Raw genomic sequence first — 19,578 nt, 5'->3', positions numbered from 1 at the left:
ATGAAATTGAGTGAGCCCATTGTCCAATATTTGGACAGAATCGAGTAAGCTGAATTTTTTTAATTGTTTTTATTACACAAATGTTATTATGCAGCATGATTGCTATTTTCATGAGAAACCAAATAGAAAGGAAAGAGCTGCAAAAAAGCTCAGCCATCCATGAGATGAGATAAGAAATGACATCACTTTTAAAATAATTGAGCTCCAGCACTGCATTTTAACTAAAGGATACCTCAGAGTATCCTAAAGCAACAGCTTATAGTCTTTATATCTCCAGCAGAGCTGATAAGCGGCAGCTCTTCGGACATTATTTATGATCAGGTCAGGCAGTATGAAGACATCTGCCGGTTGGTCAAACACACTTTGTCCTTGTTTAAATCTAATGAACTACTGTGTCAAAAACATAATGAGTTATCTATCAGGAGCTCCATCCATCTGAGGTCATCCTGACAGAGAACACACTCAGACATTTACTGTATTGCACAGATAGCACAAGTAACCTAGTCATTGATGCATTGAGGATTACAATAGTGCAATGATGGCAGGAAGGTAGAAGCAGGAATCCAAAGAAGTGATCCACTCAGTTAATTGCTTGGCTAACTGGAACTGATGTACAACCGTTCAAGCTTTTACATCAGATGTTTGCTTTTGAAACACTTGCAGTGACAGGAACGCAACATGAATGAATCTGGCTATTAAAAGTCACATTAAAGATTTTGTATCTCTGTAGGTAAAGACAGGTCAGAGGATTTAACTGAATTTTGCTGCTGTCAGTCATTACAAGGCAGATAAGAGATTTTATTCTGCTGGTTTATCTTTAATCAAACTAATGCACACATCATTTACAGAATATGAAGATACACTAGACAACAATACTGAGAAGAATATTCCTCAAGGAAACTTTATGGTTTAGAAAACAGAAATTAAGCTCAGAAAGTAACATAAAGCCAAACTACCAAACTTCAGACATTTTATTTTTGTGATAATAAAATTACAATGTTTATGCATGTCTTCAAATAAAATTGGAGCTCAGAGGAAAGTAATGTTTTTATGTTGTTTTTTTTTGTCTCTTATAGCTTCTGCAAATCACCTCAGACCACCTCAGACCATTTCCTCTCACTCTTTACGAACTGTAAAAACATTAGGGATGGTAACCTGAATGGTAAATACTTACCTGAGACACGGTATAAAATAAGACCCATCAACTCTTCTGCCTCCTTGTCTTTGTTTGTGGTTTGATTAATGAACCTTTATATAGAACTAATGCTGAGGCTGCACTACATCTCGGAGTATTTTCTACTCTTTAACAGACCATGGAGTTTTAAACAACAAGGTAGGAATGAAACAGAATTTTGATGCAAGAACACATGTATACTTTAATGAACAAGAAATCCAATTTTTTTCATTTTCCCCTTGATCCAATAATGGCAGAGGAAACCTAAGAAGAAAAGATGAGATAGAGAAGAGGGATGAGTAGCACTGACCAAACTGACAGCCTGTGGTATTTCTAATTTGAACATTATTTCATGCCCCTGGTATCATTATCATTTCAATTCAGATTCATTTTTGTATTGTATAAAATAGTATACAATATGTAACTTTGGGTAAGTTATATCTTCAAATGTCTTGTTTTATCGAAGGGCAAAAACTTAAGCAGCAAAATGTCCCATTTGATTAACTGGATCCTGACAATGACTGGCGTAATTGATAGATAATAGATCACTTTATGTGATGTCAGACACAGAAACAGTCTTCCACAGAACTGTATATTCTCTGTCTAATGTTATTGATTCTTCCAGCAGCTTTGAGTTATGAGCAGTAATGAGCAGTGTGCTGGGCTTCTTCTATAGCAGTACAGTTTAAAGAGAGCACATGAGAGACAATTCTTGGCTTTCTTTGTTGCTCATTTCTCTGCTTATTTCTCACTCTGTTGTTGTTTTCCTTTTTTATAGACGACATAGTCACATCTGTTATGGATGCAAAAAAAACACAACACATTAGCGATTTGATACATCGAGTCGAACTATTCAGCATGCACAAACACCTTGTTTGACATTTTAAAACAGTGTATTATGAATATACCACGTTATAGTTAGAGTATGAAAAGTAAAAGCAGCTAAAATATTTGATGTCCAGTGAACAATAATGTCAGTAAAATATGTGATGTCTTATATGGTACTTTAGCTTTATGTAATGTTGGTCATTATAATAATAGCATTTGTCCTTTTGCCAAAGTTGTAACATAAAGAATTTGAAAACTCTGTGCCATTTGATGGTGTCTGTTGGATGACATTTTGGTCGTTAGCGATGCACCCTGCTGCTTTCTAACTGATGGAGTTTTCATAAGCTTTAGCACTCTTTGCCGTTGACCCTGAAAAAAGTGAACATTGAAATTGATTATGTGGAAAATACACATACTATCTGATGCAGCAGATGTTAAGACAAGTAAAATATAAAGTGTTATACACCCATAACGGACTTCTTTTGTAGACATCAGGCATAGCATTGAGGAATGTATGGAATGGCATCTTGAGAGAGACTTCATCTGTCATTTCATTATACTACTCAACATGATAAATGAGACTTAGACCAGTCAAAGGGACAGCACAGAGGGAGAAATCTGGAGAGTGAGTCTGATTTAAATCAGCTGTCACTTCTGAAAATTGGTCGACTTGAATGGTGAAATGGTGGAAGAAGGCCATCACTGTAAAATGCTGATCTTTGAGCTAACGGACCTTGTGCAGATATTCCTACAGTACAGATTTTTAATGAAATAGTTCCTGCATGGTTCCCTTCATACCTTGTTCAAAGACACATTTTGTTTAATTACCCCCAGCGGTGGAACCAATTAGGAATTTACTCTCAGTTAAGTTTAATGTGTGAATTCCTTTACCCAATGTTGACTAATGATGTGTCCAGACAAGAAGCTCCTGTAGTGAAAACAGTCATTCACAAGTAGGACTATTCACACAATGAATTGTTCTCTATGGTTATTCTCTCCACACACACAAAAAAAACAAGGAAATTATAATATTTTCATATACCTTTTAAGTCTTTGCTGCATTTGTGATCTCGAGGCTTCTCCTCCCAACTCAGTTTTGATTTCAGTGTGTGTTGTTGCACTGACAGACTGATACTTTATTCAGTCTGCACTACATCACATCACAGCTGTCTTATGACAGTTTCAAGCAGCGTATTAACAGCAGCAGTCAGCTTTATTAGCTCTATGAATAATAAATGGGGCACCACGTCATTCTAGTCGACGATTTTAGCTATGAGGCATGTTTGCTTTGCCAAGAAAGGGAAAAATGTTCCAGTGTCCGGGTAAGACCATTGAGTTCTAGCAGCTGGTCTGTCAATGTGTGCGTGATAATGCATATAGCACAACTACTCTAATGAGCTTCTTTTTCTTTATGTACCACCTTAAATCAAGTTGATAAGAAGCACCTACATGAAACGCCAACATTATAGCTGGTATGGCTGCTTGCTTCATGCCCTGAATGCTGTGGCATCATCAAAAGACCGTCTGCTCACTGAACTAAACCTACAAAACCTGTTCTAGGTTCTAGAAGGACTACAGCCTCCATACATGGGGCGCGCGCACTAACCCCTCCGCCACCAGCGCCCCAAGGAATGATAAGATTTAAGAGACATAATACATCCTTTCTTCCAAGGGTCAAGTACAGTGACATTTCTCTAAATAGTGGTTTCTCTAAAATGCTCCCTCCTGGAGGAGTGTTTTCTTTTTATCTTCATCCCCTAAGGTGTCTGTTGAACCGTTAAAACTCCATCATGTATCCCTCCCTTCATGAGTAAGTAAATACACAGCTCTATCAGTCAGCCCCTCCCCTTGTGATCATCAGAATCCTGATATTTTTTTCTAAATGAGATAATCAGAGGGGTAAGAGCTGGAGGCAGCCATATGGGCACGACAGCTGCACAGCTCCGTCCACTATTTAAACTTTATATCTTATTTGATTAATCTTCACAGATGATTGTTTACAGAATCTTTACCAATGTTACATCGCATTAGTCATATTATCCTGTGATTGCAACATCCACATTTTTTTCGTTACCTGCTGCTCTTATGCCTCACCAGATGTTCTGTGTTACAAAGGGGAGTTTACAGTTTTTCATTCAGTGTCAGTGTCCCTTCTAAAGCTGATGATAGGGGCATCTGGGAGAACTCTGGAGAACAGTCACTTTATAATAGGTTAAGAGTTTCTTTTCTTTTTTGTTTGTTGCCATGCCACAAAATGAAACCTGATTTGAAGACTGCTTTAAAGATGTAAGCTGTCTTGATGTCCTATTTCTTTACGTCTTTGGCTCATATCGTGGTCATTCCTCCCAAAACTTCCTCAGAGTTGCAGATGTGTGTAAGTCTCTCAAACTGACCAAAAGGTATATTTTCCATCAGCCAAGGAGAATGGAATCTGTCTGCCCTCAAACAGTGTTGGTCGGTCAGTTTTATCAGTTAGATCTTAGCTACACCTTGAGATTATTAACAGGCCACAGGAGTACAAAAAACATGGCACCTTTATGGAACAACAAATACTATCCTACCAGCTTGTTTCAGCTCATCATTTAATCATGAAACCCGTAAGGGGGCCAGTTGGGGTCCAAAATAACTTCTTGCCAGAATTTGAGTAACAAGGCAAAATAACTGTCTTTTTCTGATTTATAACTCTACAACCCCTACCATGATTTAAAACACCTCACAGTCATTCTCATATATGGGACAGAACTTTTTTTTAAGAAAGCATAAAATTCCAATTCTGTATTAATTTCTAACAATTGACAGGGGAATTAAAACCTGCAGCATGAGTCAACATTGTAACGTAATTGTTGGCTACAAACTTTATTTTTTTAGTTACATGTTTGAGTTGGTTTAGATCTCCTTCTCTCTTATGTGTTGTTCATTGTCGCATTTGTCTTGTAATCTGTGTGTCGTGATGGATGTCGATCTTGCTGGCTGTAACAAATCTACCTACGGGTACAAATAACCTGAAGCTGAAACTCAAAGTATGGGGAAGGTTGGGTACATGTAACTACCCAGTCACTCTCCCCCAGCCCCGTGTGCAATTTTCACAATGGCTGGGCTTCATCAGATTTTGTCTTTTAGACCCATTGATTATCTGCAGTGAGGAGACACTGTGACAAAATCCAGCAGGAACTCTCCATCTGCAATAAGCCATATCGCCTCTCTATCTCCCTCACTCACAAACACACAAACATACATATTTCTCCCTATATGAAGGCTAGCTGCTTTCCTAATAAGGCAACATTGTCACTAATAAAATCAGTAAAACTCATGCTATTAAGGATTATTCAATCATCTGTGTCAACAGGATTATCAATCATCTGTGACAACAAAACACTGGCAGTATCAACAAACCATAGGCAGTAGTCTGCTAAATGAATTGTAGAATTGTAGTAGTTTTATTTTGCTTATCAACTCACTGTTTATGTGGTCCAGAGTCCACAGTCCCCTCTTCTTAATCTTAACACGTGTATCGACCTGACGTGTGTCCTGTAATTTAATATTTTTATGCAGTGAATACTTAATGTTGAGTCGTCGGGATCAGCGGTAAAGATGGAAATAGTCCTCAGTTTCCTCTCAATAGTTCATATTGTAAAGGAACGTGACCCCCATCTGGTGGTGAAAAGAGAAACAACAGCTTATGGGTGTCACTGTCGTAAAACAGGCCTACACCTTGTTGTTGCTACATCGCTTGACGGCAATGTGTGTGACTCGGCATGGCGTCCTCATTGGTTTGTAGTGAAACTCAAAGCAGGTAAAGAAAAACTGAACATTCAAAAAAAGATGTATTAAGACATCGCTTGTGGAAGTAACGACGGAACGACTCGTGTTTTGCTGTAGCGTTGTATTAACCTCATGTTGTTACCTAGTAGAGGTGTAAACTAACATGTTTTGTCACCTCCCTACCAGGGTTAGTTCAGTGTTAAACAGGGATGTGAAGCAATATGGAAAGAAGTTCATGTTTGACTGCAATGAAGAGACTTGCTGGAACTCAGACCAGGTAACACAACAGCTGTGTCACAGTCTCGCATGTTTACTGTTAGGCTACAGTGTGTAAACCCGTCTATGTTTATAGTGTTAATACAGTTAAAAATACATGGGATCAACATACTTTGTTGTTGTATACCAAAGGAAAATAAAGATACAGCATCTTCGGAATGCCAAGTGAAACTCACACAGCATACACTTTAAACCCTCATAAAATGCTTTAATTATCACGCCATTAATTTAAAAGTAAGAGTTTGTCCTGAGTGTGTTTCCCCTCCATCAATCATTTCTCTAAGTATTTGTCGAGCTGTCTGCAGATTAATACTTTGCATTGTAAGAGAACAGTGTGTACAGCATGCTAAAAAGGTTTTTCCACGGCACATTCATTGTTTCGAGTAGAACTAATTTAGTCAATTTCTGATCATACTTTATATGTGAAGCCTATGTAGCTGCAACAGAGATACACAAATGTGCTTATGAAACTTAAAGACATCTTATTAGCTCCTGGGTGTTATGTATTTAAACTTAAATTAACTCATAATCTTCATAATTTGAATATCATCCTGTACATTTTTTTTTTAAACGTGTTTTACAAGCTGCTATAAACAGATTGCGTGCAATGAGATTAATAACGTTGTTTGTATTGTAAATCATGTTTAACAGGGTGAATATCAGTGGGTGTCTCTGGAGTTCCCCCAGTCTGTCAAGGTGTCAGAGCTAAAGCTCCAGTTCCAGGGCGGCTTCTCAGCAAAAACTTGCAGGCTAGAAGGTAAAACCTACAGATTTCTTACTGCACGACTTAAATTGATACAGTATACGGTGAGATATCTACAGGGTTCTTGTTTCAGTTCTTCATTTCTGTTTCAGACTAGATGATGTGTGTGACATGATGACGTAAAAGTATTTTTAACTTGTGCTTTCTGCAGGTTGTCCTATAGATGGAGACTTTACACCAATCAGCCATTTTTATCCAGAGGACAACAACTCTCTTCAGATATCCTTTGTTCTTTCTCTTAAAGGAGAATTTAAGTTAAAGTGGCTACATTCTCCAGCAGAAATATCTTATTAACTACTTCAATAATGCAAAGAATAGTTAACCAATGAAAATGTGCACCGTTAAAAATTAAATTAAACATTATACATTATATTCAATGCAATCTGCATCAATAAATTAAACATTTAGTGTACTTAGTCAGTGTACTTTGGGCTAATTGCATAAGCTGAAGCTGCACCTGCCACTGTAGGAACACACAGTGTTCCCTGTGACTGTTGAGGATGGTTTAAATAAGTATCCAACAATATTTTCCTGGACCTGCTTTTCATTATTACCATGCTTATCTTGTTCTTAACTCCACACCCACAGCTTTCCCATACAGGAGGCCCCTGCAGTGGACAAAGTTAAAATAATGTTTGAGAATAGTGCTGACTTTTTTGGGAGAATTATTGTTTATTCCTTAGACGTCCTGGGGGGAAAAGCTTCGTGACCATTTATTATCCTCTCATGAGAGAGGAAATGACCCCTGAGTAAAGCACAGGATGGTGTGGTGGCACATCTGTACTGCCACCTCATGAACTGATGTGAATGTGGCCTTTTTTGGTATCGACTCTTGAGGGATCTGTCAAGACTTCTCACTTCTTAGAACACAAACCCAGAAGGTTTGATATGCAGCCTGATGCTGAGTTATAATGGAACATTTTACGGATTTCATCCCACTCTCGATGCTTACTTTTTTGCCTTTAAATTAATGTACCATTCCATTGACACATAAGGTATGAAAAATATATTTTTATTAAAATGTGTTTACAGACCTTTGCTTTTCTTCAGCCAAACTAAAAAAAAAAATCTGCTGCACAACTTTTGTATTTTAGTCCTTGTTTGTTCATTGGGATGCATATAAATGGAATATTCTTTTCATCAAAGTTTACTCAGTGTAAATCTCTGCATTAGGGCTGCTTTTTTCAGACTGACTTGTTACTACAACAGAGGACTCTGTCTTCACACCAAGCAGATCTGAGATCAGTGGTGTCATGTTGGTTGCTTGTAGAGTTTCAGAATGTGATCCTCCAACACTTTCTGGACTAGGAAACAAAACGAAACTGTTAATTCAGTATTTACAACATTTGTTAATCTAACTGCTATAAGAAGACAATACATACTCTTTTTGTGTCCGAGGGCAACAGCTAAGGCCATTGGACTGTACCCAGAGTCAGACTCGATGGTCATGTCTGCCCCTTTGGCTGCAAAAGAATACAGTTAAGGCTACTATTTACACTTACTGATAATGCTGTGAAGCTTCAAATGATGTTACATCATACATAACTGCAACTTACCTAAAAGTGTTTCAACACATTTGATGTGGTTCCCGCGAACAGCATAAAGAAGAGGAGTACCACCATTCTGTGATTCAAGCAAAATCAATACTAATTATTAAAAAAAAAAACTCGATACACTATGAAGACATGTGTGTTATCTGATTGGTTTGCCATAATTGATAAATGTCATGAACTGTCAGACACAGAGAGTCATTATGTACCCAGTCATAAGTGTCAATGTCTGCTCCATGTCTGAGGAGAGTCTCCACAATGTCCACATAACCTCCAGAGCTGGCTAGTGTCAGGGCACTCTCTCTCTCCCTGGCTATTGTTTTAGGGTCTGCCCCCTTAATAAAAAAAAAACAAAAAAACATCAGATATCAGTGAGATGCTGCTTTTCTATTCTTAATAACACATGCTGACTTTATGGCAAGTTGTTTATTTCTAACCTTTTCCAAGAGAAAATCCACCGTTGCTTTCTCTCCGAACGCAGCTGCCCACATTAAAGGTGTGAAGCCCCGTTCATCCTGTTTGCTCAGCAGCGAACTGTCTGCAAAATAAAGGACGAGGCACTTGATTAAGATTGTGTTTTACAGCATGGGGTCTGACAGTGACATCCAGACCTCTCACCTTTACTCAGGTGTGTGGCCACTTGTGAAACCTCGCCTTGTGCTGCCAACTGATGTATCGACAAAGCTGCAGGAAAATACATCTTTGTGACTTCATAATGAAAATGTGTCAAAAAAAAAAAAAAAAAACACTTTTTAAAAAGACTTTATCATCAGAACATCTTCAGTACTCACCGTCTAATGTTGCTGGCAGTACTGTAATCTCATTCCCACGCTGCTTGTTGGTCAGGGTAGTTGAGTGTTTGTACAAACCATCTTCATCCGTATCCATGTTCTCTGGAGACACTGGACCAGCCGCATGACCCACAACCAGTTTAGTGGAATAACAATATTCACTGTAACTTATTATTGTAAGACTAAAAGACATCGAATCACTCCATAAAACAAAGTGTTTAAGAGACTGATCACAAATTCTTGTATTAGGCTACTTGTTTAAAATATTGCACAGGCAGCCTACCATTGGATCCCTCCTCTCTAGACTCGGAGGGACAAGTATTCGCGATAGATGGCTGAATATTTCGGCCATCTGCAACCTCTTCATCACCTTCGGCCTCCATAATCGCTGCTATAAAAACAAGATTATATAGTGTAAGCATTTAGAAAAACTAGCCACGCAAAGTTTATAAAGGATATTACACTGTCAACTCACCACATCCAGCCACAAAACCCAATCTGCGTTAACTTCCTTTCGGGAAAACTGAAAGTAAATTATTCTATATCACCCGATGGACCTTGCTGGCCACCGAAATGAACCAAGACACACAAATCATCGCTCGGTTGTTTGGCTGATCATTTAATTCCATTAGTCGTCCCAAAAGAAAGTGAAAACATGTTTCCTTTAACACAACCCGACGTTTCGCGGCATGTGGTACTATTTGAAAAAAAAAAGAAAGAACTAGTTTTCAGTCAATCGATATTTCTGTCCGGAATGTTTTCGTTGTGGCACATGACAACGAAAACACGGAACAAGACAGAATCAGCTGACACGGCTCGCCTGCAGCTGCTGCTTTGTATTGTTCACAGTTTCTGCCTGTTTTAACCAGTTTGCATTGATGGAGGACCAAGAGATGCAACTTAAAGTCAGACGAGGTAAACATGTAACTTAGTAAATCTGCTCGCAACTTTACCTCATTGTTGTTGTTAGGTTGCAGGTTTAGCTGTCTTTAGCCACTAAGCTAATGCTAGGTCCACAGTCAATGCTTCTTTCAACATTTTCCGAACAAAGGCTGTGTATACCATGCGTTTGACTTTACTGTTGAATCCTCTAGTGACTGACAAATTCACGGAGAGCATGTACGTGCTGGCCAACGAGCCGTCAGTGGCTCTGTACAGACTGCAGGAACACGTCCGCAGGTCCCTGCCTGAGCTGGTGCAGCACAAGGTATTCACCATGTAGTTCAAAGATTCAATGTGTTAAAGTGACTCAGTCTCAACCTCAAATGTTTTAAATCAGTTAACAATGATGTTCACAGAGTCACACTGATCAGTTATCAGACTAAAACATGACCCTGCCTTTCTTTGAGTCAAACCTGCTTCATGGCCTTTACACATAAAGGCATTTTTCTGTCTTTCTCAGACAGATGTTGTGGTTCATCTTCGTTTTGTTCTTTGTGTTGTGCCGCTTCTTAATCTTAAGTTTGCTCCACAATTATGCCAACATTAAATTGCACAGGGAGTGTCTCTGATTGAAGCCTGCCTTTATTTGTCAAATACATTTACTTGTCTTAATCCAGTCAAAAAAGATCCTTGCTTGTGTTGTACGTCGCTTTGGATAAAAGCGTCTGCTAAGAGAATTGTAGAATAACACCAGACTAGTAAAAGGGACTGGGCCTTAAATTAGAATGGGCCTTTATTTGACGTTTTACAGTATTTTGTTTCGTTCCATCATCTAAAGCCCTTCTCTTTGTGCTTGAAGTTGTTTTTAAATTAGAAGGAAAAACATTAGTCATGAAGACTTTGTGTTTGGTGATAAAACAAAGTGCTTTGTCGTCCATAACTCTTTCTGTTATGATGATAATATTAGGAGTATACTGTAGTTTCCAAAAACAACACAACCACTGATGTGATAATAAAGTTCCACTGATCCCCTGCATATTAATGAATATATCTGCTGTCATTCAATACGTAGACGGACATGCAAAGCTGGGAGGAGCAGAGTCAAGGAGCCATTTACACTGTAGAGTATGCATGCAGGTAAGAGACGCTTAAGGCTTGCACATTGGAGGATTTCCACCTCCCTGCTCTTTCCACTGTTAACACTTTCATTGTTCTGTTGGATTTTGCAGCGCTGTGAAGAGCATGACAAACAGCAGCTTGTATTTCAAAAACATTGACGGCCTCCTCCGTCAAGCCATCAGCATGAAGGAACAGATCAGTAACTCCCAAAGTCGCAGGTAGGAGGCAGCCCTGGCCTGAACATCTTGATCTTTACTAAACTCAATAACTTCAAGAGAGAGAGAATAAAAGGATGTTGCTTCTTAAGCCATGTCCCACACCCACCATAAAACATTCACACACAGAAATCACACACGCATATTTATTTTTTAAGTAAAATGAGAGAAATCAGTCAATCTGTGTGGAGTTTAATGTTGTTTGTATTCATTCTTTGCTTCACATCATACCTTTGTGCATGTTTTACCTTCGCTTCCATTGGTCTGTTTTCCTCCCTCATTTATGATCATTTGTATTTCTTTATATTTTGAGCTTTAACTTTTTTTATTTTACTTAATGCCAATTATTTCCCCAATAACTGGCTTGTTCTGAGCTCCTTGTAGATAATTCTGGTTTCATGTTTTTTGATTTTGTGTGTGGTTCTTTCATTTCTCAATGACACCTGCATGAAGCTTAAGTGATGTGACCCCCTTACCCAGTCCCCTTGTCTCTGCTTCACCTCCCCCATCCACTTCCTCATGACCGCAGCACAGAGGTGTCCAAGGTTAGTTCTTCCTCCAGACATGATATTGCCACATTCTGAATGTTTTTTTGACACGTCTTTTTCTTTTCTTCAGTTGTCGAAATGTACAACTAAATGACATTTGAAGTAAAATATATATTTTTTTATATTATGTTATTGTCTTATTGAGGTATAAAATATCCTACTTTAAATCTGAATTATCTGTTCTAAAATTGATTTCAGGTTGATTTGAAATATACAAACAACAAAACAAATGTGCACACTGTGCTCAAATATTTGGCAAAAAACAGCAGAGTAACGTATTTACATTATTACAATGAAAGCTATACATTTGGGGGAGTGATACTTGGTCAGAATTTGTGTTTACAATGAAATTAAAATCAAGTTTCATTTATACATCATTATCATCATTTGAAAAGTAAATCCAAAATTGGGTGTGTTTCAATTTCTATCTATGTTGACTGCAAGCAGTCAGGATATACTTGCTGAGGGTAATAAGGAAGCAAGTTATAGTTCTACATCTGTTTGAGATGACACTTGTGATAGCAGCCTGTCTCTCAGGTTCTGTAGCCACATGCTCTGCTTCTCTCGTGTCACACGAGAGTGGAGTCTTTTGCTGTTATCCCCGATTTGCGGGCGAGGACACTCCTCATCTCACTGTTGACCCCATTCCAAGGTTTAGCCTGGGCCTGCAGTAAACCAGATTCAGTAGATATGGTCCTATGCATTCTGGGACCACCGCCTCCACTGCTGTATCCTTCTTTATCGCTGGTGAGGCCCTGGGAACCTCTGTCTGGAGAGTACTGCGGTTGCTGGTATTTTTCTCGCTGTCTCGGGTTACTATATTGAGGGTAGGTCATTGGATGCTGGAGGTGAGATTCGCTCCGGTGTATTCGCGGTTTGTCCACGCCGATCTTGAGCTCGCAGGGCCGGGAGAGAGGTTTAGGGCTATTCCCATGGTCGTTCTCGTAATGAGTGCCGAGGTGTTCTCTCTTGTATTGCTTTGCACCGCAGGAAGCTTTGACCAGAGAGTGGGTCACTACGAACAGAAGGATTAGAATCCCAAAAGAGAGTACACAAGCACTTGCCATGCCGGTCTCCACCTCAAATACCAGGAGCATAAAGATGGACATAGCTGTGAAGGAAGAGAATAAAGGGGTTAAAACTGAGGATTTGGGAACACATAATACTCATCAAGGATCTTTTGTCAGATATTGTGTGAAACTATATTGGACCCTAACAACTTAAATTCCTCATAAAAATTGATTTATTTTAGTTAACAAACTTTTCCTAAGTTGTTACACTTATTTTTTTGTACTGTAATTCACTTCTTCAGGTTTAGTAACCTTCCAAGTTATGAAATTTGATCTTATTTTCTCTTTACCTCTAGGAAAAGGACTATGGACTCAGGCCCTCATAAAGAAGGGGGAGAAAAGCACGGCTCAGGGATGTGACGTGCCCTTCTGAGCTGCTGGTGTTGCTTCTATGGTCCCTTACTCAACTTCCTCTTGATTGAGCCTGAAGTAGGGTCTTAAGGGCAACACCTCCTCATCACAATGGAGTGGCTGCCTCCAGTGACCCCCGCCGGTGCAAGCCGCTCAGTGGAACAGAGCACCAGAGCACTGCCAGGCCTGGCATTAAAAATACTTCAAGTCATGGACGCTGCTCAAAGAATGCATTGTTCTCTTGGACTCACTGGACGGACCAGGGAGAAAGTAGTCGAGCTGTTTTCGCCTACCCGGTTTAAATCCAACGTTTCGCTAATGTATTGGACGTTGTTTTTAGATTTCTGAGAAAGACTTAAAGTTCTCTGCAATCATATTCTAAAAGTTTAACTTGTACTTATGGTAAACAAACTAATTTTCCAGTGTCTTAAACATTCAGAATCTTTATTTCCCTCCACAATATTGTTCTTACCAGCCAAGTAGACAGAAACTCCCAGGCAGAACAGTCCTATAGCCACATGTCGTATAGATCTGCTATCCAAAAGGAACCAGTCTGCTCTGTGGAATCAAATGTGATAGGTTAAATGTCATGGCACGAGCATGTTTACACTTCAAGATTGATGCCTTGGTTGTCTCATTGGTGTATAATTGAAGATGATTTAATAAATCATCATTATTTCAAAAACTGTTTTATGTCTTTTTTTTTTTTTACTTTGCATAAAACTTTTTCATGGTCTCAACTTTTAAGTTTTCCCAACAGAACTTCAAGTCCAGAAACATTTAGGTTTTTGATTATTTGGTTAAGTAGAAATACAAGTGTATTTTGTTTAGCTCATTGTTATTCCCCTTTCCTTGGAATGTGTCCTCTGTCAGAAGGGAGGTCTTGGGGTATGTTGTTGGATTTGTAAAGCGACGTGGGAAAGAGCCAGCTACAGGCCGTGTGCTGAGTGCATAATGAGACGGTGGCCATTGTGTAGATGGGATTCATAGGGGGTGAGAGGTGGCGGTCGACCAACAACACTGAAGTACCGGCCTCTGCACTCTGACACATAAGGAAGGCCTCTTTATGCTTCTGAAACTAAGTTTAAAAAAAAAAATTAAACTCAATATAGCCAACCAGGATCTTCTGTGGTTTACAGAGAACAATTCAAGAAGATCGTGTGGCCATGGGCAGAAACACTTCACAGTAAAATTGTTTTCCCCATTTAGCAACAAGTGTTTACTGAATGATAAATGTGGTGCTACAGCCTTCTACTGATTTTGAATGCATGAAAACGTTACATTTTATCAAAGTAATTCCATCCTTGAAGTATATTAGAACCTTAATGCTGCTAGTTGTGTGTATTGTTTTTCTCTGACTTGCCAACATATTTATGTTTACTTTTTTTTTATTTTATTTTTTTTTAATTTGGGTTAATAACTTGCAGTATTCTCTCCAGGTGGCTCTTGGATGTGGCCACAAGTGACAATTCCAGGACAAAAGCTCAAATGTAATAGTCATTTAGGTTGGTTTAGTCCAGTGTTTGCTAACAGGTAACGCTGACCACTTAAGCTACTGGTCACACCAGACCAATTCAGGCAGAAGCTCCTGTGAGAATTGATTTGAGCAAGGCTGGGATTTAGTGCTTGTAAATTAATCCTTTAATGTGTTAGAGACTCTGTTGTGCAGCCTAATATTCGGTTTTCAACAGTCGTGCTGGGGTTTGCTTTCCTGTCATATTTGTGCGTATTGATATTGTATCCAGCCATTAATCGATCACAGGTGCGTTGAAGCTTTTAGAGCTGACGTAACTACAGTCTATGTTTCTGAACTATTTGGATCAACAGCTGCATTTATAAAAAAAAAGGCTCTATACCTTTCCGTTTCGTGCTCTCCTCTGCAGACCTCTGTTGAGACATAGCCGTGCAGCAAACACACCACCACAGAGCTGAGGTTCAGGGTGAGGGACAGAGCAGAGAGCACCGCGGAGACGGGCAGCAGGACGGCCCAGACCTGAGCTGGTATGACCGCGGAGGTGGACGGGGGAGACTCCTTTGTTGCCATCTGTTGAGACTGGAGCTGGAAAATTAAAATGACCGATAAAACGGACATAATGGCCGATAAAATCCCTAGTAAAGACAGCACTATGAGAGACCTCTGGCTGTACTTCAGCGTCATGTTTGTCCCAGATGTCCGACCGTCACGTTTAACCAGAGTAGGCTACGCAGAAAAGTTCCTTCTATAGTTGCACTTTTTTTTAAGCCTCTTCTCCGGCGATCCTAGAAATGTTTGGGTCGCTCCGTTCGGGATGAATCGTTTTCCTCCCCAACGTGGATATTTGCAGCAGCCTAGTTTTTCCTGTTGTTGTGGAGTGTGCCCCGCTGCCCGGTCCGAGCATGTGATGTGCTTTAAATCCTCAGATTAAAAACTTCGCAACAACAATGGACTTTTCGCTTGGATCATCGGCAACAATGCGTTGACGTGCTCCTGGGAGAGGCACAGCTCACTGAATCAACACAAAACACCGTGAACAAAGGCTATTTAAACAGCTGCCATTCTACTACTTTGATAATAAACAAGCACCTTATTAAAATCCCGTTAATGATATGTGATTCACGACAACAAATAAATAAATGTATTAGAAGTAGCCTATTAGCTTCAAGGGCCTACAAACAATCAAACAAGAAACTGGCCCTCAACTAGGCTCCTTATAATAAGGAGCCAATAGGTTAGCATATATGCTCTGATGTCCTATGTTGCCTAACATTTTATAATAGCACTTCTTAAGCCATTCCAATGTCTATTTTCTAACAATGAAGCAAAAACTGACATGCATGCACTTTAAGAAAACAAAGCAAAATCAAATGTGACTCAAAGGCGCTAAAGACTTAAAGTTGTTTGGGAATATCAGGTGTACTTTACAGCGTAGTTTTGAGGAATTTGGAGCTGCAACGACTACCTTGGCTTATCCTATTTCAATGAAAAATACCCCTTTTATTCTTAGCCCAGCTCCTCCACTGTTCTGAATCTAATTAACTACATGTTGCCATGAATACTTCCCCCCATGGGCGGTTCTAGGCAGGGGCTAACAGGGGCCCCCTAACCCCTACCCACCCCTCCAAAAGGAAGAGCCCCCCTAATAACATATACACAGTATTTGAGTCAACAACCGGACTCACAATCTAGTATTAAATGCTGTTACAGAAACAAATATAAATCATGGTATTTTTTGTTGTGGTATTTAATGATGTGCGCTATTATTTGGCATAATATATTTTTTAATGTGATCATCTTTGTCTATTTTTCACCTGGGTTTAATGTTCCCCTCTGACAAAACAACTCCCCAGTTTGGCCCCCTCAGTAAAAGTGGTCTAGAACCGCCACTGCCCCCCCTACTTTTACTAGCCTACATACTGTTACCATGGAATAGAACAAGGGAATCATCCAATATATATATATATATATATATATTATATTATATATCCTGATTTGATAAAAACTAAAATGAAAGCATTACTACTTCACATTTGACCACTGCTGGAAAGAAAACACCTTGACCGTGACTTAAGTTACAGAGGACTTATTGTTCCGTTAGAGGTAAGCCGAGGGTTAAGGTTTAGGATGGGGGGGGGGGGGGGGGGGGGTAAAGGTGTTGACTTTATTCTGTTGAGATGTAGATAAGACTGCAGCTATAAAGGGACACAATGCGAACAATTGCTCTCACACATGTACACTGACCAGGGAGGCTATTTCTGAATTCAACAGCCTCACCGCATGCTCTAAAAGGGTTGAGGCTGATCTTGTCGAAAGCAGAAGTGAGAACTTTCAGGAAAATGAAAAAAAAAAATGGACTTGATACGGAAAGTTCTCAAAGGCACCTTTATCTCTCTGTACTTCTCACAGTAAGGCTCTTGCCTTGTGTGGGTAATAGAAGTACTAAATGACTGTGACTGTTGCAAATCAGCCGCCGGTCTTTGACTTCATGGAACTCCCAGAGTGTTTACAATAAATGCATGAAAAATGCACTTACATTAACACCACATTGAGGAAAATATAGTTTCTGCTTGGCTGCAGTTGATTAGCTTGCTTGTGTGTACAGAGGGGGATTGATGAGACCAAAGCAGGTGAATCCTGGAGGTACAGACCATGGCAGTCTGCAGGGATGTTGCTATCTATTGCATCAGGTGCACAGTTTGAGTTACCTCTCGGGGATCGCAAAGTGTGTGTGTTTGTGCACACATAGCTCCGTGTGTGTATGGCTGTGTGTAAGAGAAACAGAGTTGTTGTCCACACTTCCACAGATAATCAGTGCAAATAAATCCTCACAACATTATTTTTAGGAGTACACAGTGTCACATCCCAGAATAGTCCATAATGCAGCCCATGCAGTGATTCAGTTATTACCTCTAAATATATCTATCCAGCTGACAGCATGTCTGTTTTCTGTTAGTGTCTTGGCTTTTCATTTCTGAGCATTCGATTGCTATTTATTTTTTTTCAGTTTACATCTGTCACCCCATAACTTTTAGATACAGGCGATAAACCTACAGCAAGAGCACACTGCCAGAAATCTATATACATTTGTTTACATGGATAATGAAATTGTTTTGTATCTTGCAGATACTGGCCCTCTCCGAGGTGTGTACAACATTTGCTGAGAATATCAGACAGTTTTGATTAAATACTGGTAAATGTGGTCTGTAACTTGTGGTGGCATTGTAGTAAATTATAGCCTGTTGTGAAATGTTCCTGCAATCTTCCCCACAGCCCAACAGCCTGTATGCAAAACCTTAGCTGGTTTCAGTTTATAATGTCCGGATTAAATGAAATGTATTTTCATTTGCAGTGTTAACCCACGATGTGAGTAATAATTCTGAAACAAGAAAATAAAGATATATGAAATTTAATTATTCTTTAGGGATTTAGAGGAAAGCATTTACTGTGAGACACTGACTTCAAAAAGAAAATGGATTTATTTAATTTTTTTTATTAATTTTCCTTTTTTTTTGGAGGGGGGGGGGTGCGAAAGTATTTGTCAAATAATCGTCCCTTTGCAATTCCTCAAACTTCAGACACAAATCATGTAGGCCTACATGTACTTTATAAACCCTTAACAATTTAACATTGTGAATAAACATTAAATATCAATGCAAGATGACATGAAAATCATGCATTTACCTCTTTGATCAAAGGATGATTATTTGTTGAATGTGTCTTTATTGAAGGGTAGTGTCACACACGCATGCTTTTGAGGGATCAATCTTAGGTGATATAAGACTCATTCAAACAAGAAAGAATGTTCAGTGATGCATCTTATTTATTATTGGAGTCTAACATTTACTTTTTCTTACTCTAATCTATGATTGCATACCCTTTTGAGACAATGAACACTTCAAGTTTAGGGGCAACTCACTCACTCACTCACTCACTCACTCACTGAATCTCTCACTCACTCACTCACTCACTCACTCACTCACTCACTCACTCACTCACTCACTCACTCACTCTCTCTCTCTCTCACTCTCTCACTCACTCACTCTCTCACTCTCTCACTCTCTCACTCACTCACTCACTCACTCACTCACTCACTCTCTCACTCACTCACTCTCTCACCCACTCACTCACTCACTCACTCTCTCACTCTCTCACTCACTCACCCACTCACTCTCTCACTCACCCACTCACTCTCTCACTCACTCACTCACTCACTCACTCACTGAATCTCTCACTCACTCACTCACTCACTCACTCACTCACTCACTCACTCACTCTCTCTCTCACTCTCTCACTCTCTCACTCACTCACTCTCTCACTCTCTCACTCACTCACTCACTCACTCTCTCACCCACTCACTCACTCACCCACTCACTCTCTCACTCACCCACTCACTCTCTCACTCACTCACTCACTCACTCACTGAATCTCTCACTCACTCACTCACTCACTCACTCTCTCACTCTCTCACTCACTCACTCACCCACTCACTCACTCACTCTCTCACTCTCTCGCTCTCTCACTCTCTCACTCACTCACTCACTCACTCACTCACTCACTCTCTCACCCACCCACCCACCCACTCACTCTCTCACTCACCCACTCACTCTCTCACTCACTCACTCTCTCACCCACCCACCCACCCACCCACTCACTCACTCACTCACTCACTCACTCTCTCACCCACCCACCCACCCACTCACTCTCTCACTCACCCACTCACTCTCTCACTCACTCACTCGCTCGCTCACTCACTCACTCACTCACTCACTCAC

The 19,578-nt window shown here is 39.8% G+C and overlaps 4 protein-coding genes and 1 long non-coding RNA gene across 6 annotated transcripts; 2 read left to right on the top strand and 3 right to left on the bottom strand.

Annotated features, from left to right (window-relative positions):
- Nucleotides 1-5,671: 5,671 nt before the first annotated feature.
- Nucleotides 5,672-7,948, top strand: nr2c2ap (nuclear receptor 2C2-associated protein). The gene is made up of 5 exons (XM_061033471.1): nt 5,672-5,795; nt 5,951-6,041; nt 6,692-6,797; nt 6,955-7,016; nt 7,384-7,948. The coding sequence occupies exons 1-5, from the start codon at nt 5,758-5,760 to the stop codon at nt 7,510-7,512; spliced, it is 426 nt and encodes a 141-aa protein (XP_060889454.1). The 5' UTR covers nt 5,672-5,757; the 3' UTR covers nt 7,513-7,948.
- On the bottom strand, nt 6,027-7,525 carry LOC132962683 (uncharacterized). The gene is made up of 2 exons (XR_009668613.1): nt 7,384-7,525; nt 6,027-7,016 (listed from the first exon to the last, which is right to left on the bottom strand). It is a non-coding gene; the product is annotated as an uncharacterized LOC132962683 (long non-coding RNA).
- Nucleotides 7,800-9,804, bottom strand: rfxank (regulatory factor X-associated ankyrin-containing protein). The gene is made up of 9 exons (XM_061033470.1): nt 9,620-9,804; nt 9,428-9,535; nt 9,145-9,255; nt 8,972-9,037; nt 8,791-8,891; nt 8,563-8,688; nt 8,360-8,426; nt 8,186-8,266; nt 7,800-8,107 (listed from the first exon to the last, which is right to left on the bottom strand). The coding sequence occupies exons 2-9, from the start codon at nt 9,525-9,527 to the stop codon at nt 8,055-8,057; spliced, it is 705 nt and encodes a 234-aa protein (XP_060889453.1). The 5' UTR covers nt 9,528-9,535; nt 9,620-9,804; the 3' UTR covers nt 7,800-8,054.
- A 100-nt stretch (nt 9,805-9,904) lies between these two features.
- borcs8 (BLOC-1 related complex subunit 8) lies at nt 9,905-14,014 on the top strand. Of its 2 annotated transcripts, XM_061033472.1 has the most exons (6): nt 9,905-10,059; nt 10,239-10,351; nt 11,099-11,163; nt 11,256-11,363; nt 11,814-11,905; nt 13,275-14,014. In XM_061033472.1, exons 1-5 carry the CDS (start codon nt 10,023-10,025, stop codon nt 11,881-11,883), a joined length of 393 nt encoding a protein of 130 aa, XP_060889455.1. In that variant the 5' UTR covers nt 9,905-10,022; the 3' UTR covers nt 11,884-11,905; nt 13,275-14,014. The 2 variants fall into 2 exon arrangements, with proteins under 2 accessions (XP_060889455.1, XP_060889456.1); XM_061033473.1 differs by lacking the exon at nt 11,814-11,905.
- tmem221 (transmembrane protein 221) lies at nt 11,960-15,824 on the bottom strand. The gene is made up of 3 exons (XM_061033468.1): nt 15,186-15,824; nt 13,802-13,887; nt 11,960-13,019 (listed from the first exon to the last, which is right to left on the bottom strand). The coding sequence occupies exons 1-3, from the start codon at nt 15,485-15,487 to the stop codon at nt 12,478-12,480; spliced, it is 930 nt and encodes a 309-aa protein (XP_060889451.1). The 5' UTR covers nt 15,488-15,824; the 3' UTR covers nt 11,960-12,477.
- Nucleotides 15,825-19,578: the final 3,754 nt, after the last annotated feature.

The sequence above is a fragment of the Labrus mixtus genome, chromosome 3 (genome assembly GCF_963584025.1).
Source record: "Labrus mixtus chromosome 3, fLabMix1.1, whole genome shotgun sequence".
In the NCBI taxonomy this organism is placed as follows: Eukaryota; Metazoa; Chordata; class Actinopteri; order Labriformes; family Labridae; genus Labrus; species Labrus mixtus.
This window is presented reverse-complemented; position numbering and strand designations above follow the sequence as displayed.

What these genes read in the sequence shown, in the direction of transcription:
- nr2c2ap (XM_061033471.1), top strand. Translation starts at nt 5,758, where the DNA reads ATGGCGTCCTCATTGGTTTGTAGTGAAACTCAAAGCAG. An exon ending in TGTAGTGAAACTCAAAGCAG is followed by an intron (nt 5,796 to 5,950) that starts GTAAAGAAAAAC and finishes CCTCCCTACCAG; the next exon opens with GGTTAGTTCAGTGTTAAACA. An exon ending in ATCCAGAGGACAACAACTCT is followed by an intron (nt 7,017 to 7,383) that starts CTTCAGATATCC and finishes TCTTAACTCCAC; the next exon opens with ACCCACAGCTTTCCCATACA.
- rfxank (XM_061033470.1), bottom strand. Translation starts at nt 9,527, where the DNA reads ATGGAGGCCGAAGGTGATGAAGAGGTTGCAGATGGCCGAAATATTCAG. An exon ending in ATGTGTTGAAACACTTTTAG is followed by an intron (nt 8,267 to 8,359) that starts GTAAGTTGCAGT and finishes ATTCTTTTGCAG; the next exon opens with CCAAAGGGGCAGACATGACC. An exon ending in TGCCCTCGGACACAAAAAGA is followed by an intron (nt 8,108 to 8,185) that starts GTATGTATTGTC and finishes TTTGTTTCCTAG; the next exon opens with TCCAGAAAGTGTTGGAGGAT.
- borcs8 (XM_061033472.1), top strand. Translation starts at nt 10,023, where the DNA reads ATGGAGGACCAAGAGATGCAACTTAAAGTCAGACGAG. An exon ending in CTGAGCTGGTGCAGCACAAG is followed by an intron (nt 10,352 to 11,098) that starts GTATTCACCATG and finishes TTCAATACGTAG; the next exon opens with ACGGACATGCAAAGCTGGGA. An exon ending in ACTGTAGAGTATGCATGCAG is followed by an intron (nt 11,164 to 11,255) that starts GTAAGAGACGCT and finishes TGGATTTTGCAG; the next exon opens with CGCTGTGAAGAGCATGACAA.
- tmem221 (XM_061033468.1), bottom strand. Translation starts at nt 15,487, where the DNA reads ATGACGCTGAAGTACAGCCAGAGGTCTCTCATAGTGCTGTCTTTACTA. An exon ending in GGAGAGCACGAAACGGAAAG is followed by an intron (nt 13,888 to 15,185) that starts GTATAGAGCCTT and finishes TTGATTCCACAG; the next exon opens with AGCAGACTGGTTCCTTTTGG. An exon ending in AGTTTCTGTCTACTTGGCTG is followed by an intron (nt 13,020 to 13,801) that starts GTAAGAACAATA and finishes CTTCCTTCACAG; the next exon opens with CTATGTCCATCTTTATGCTC.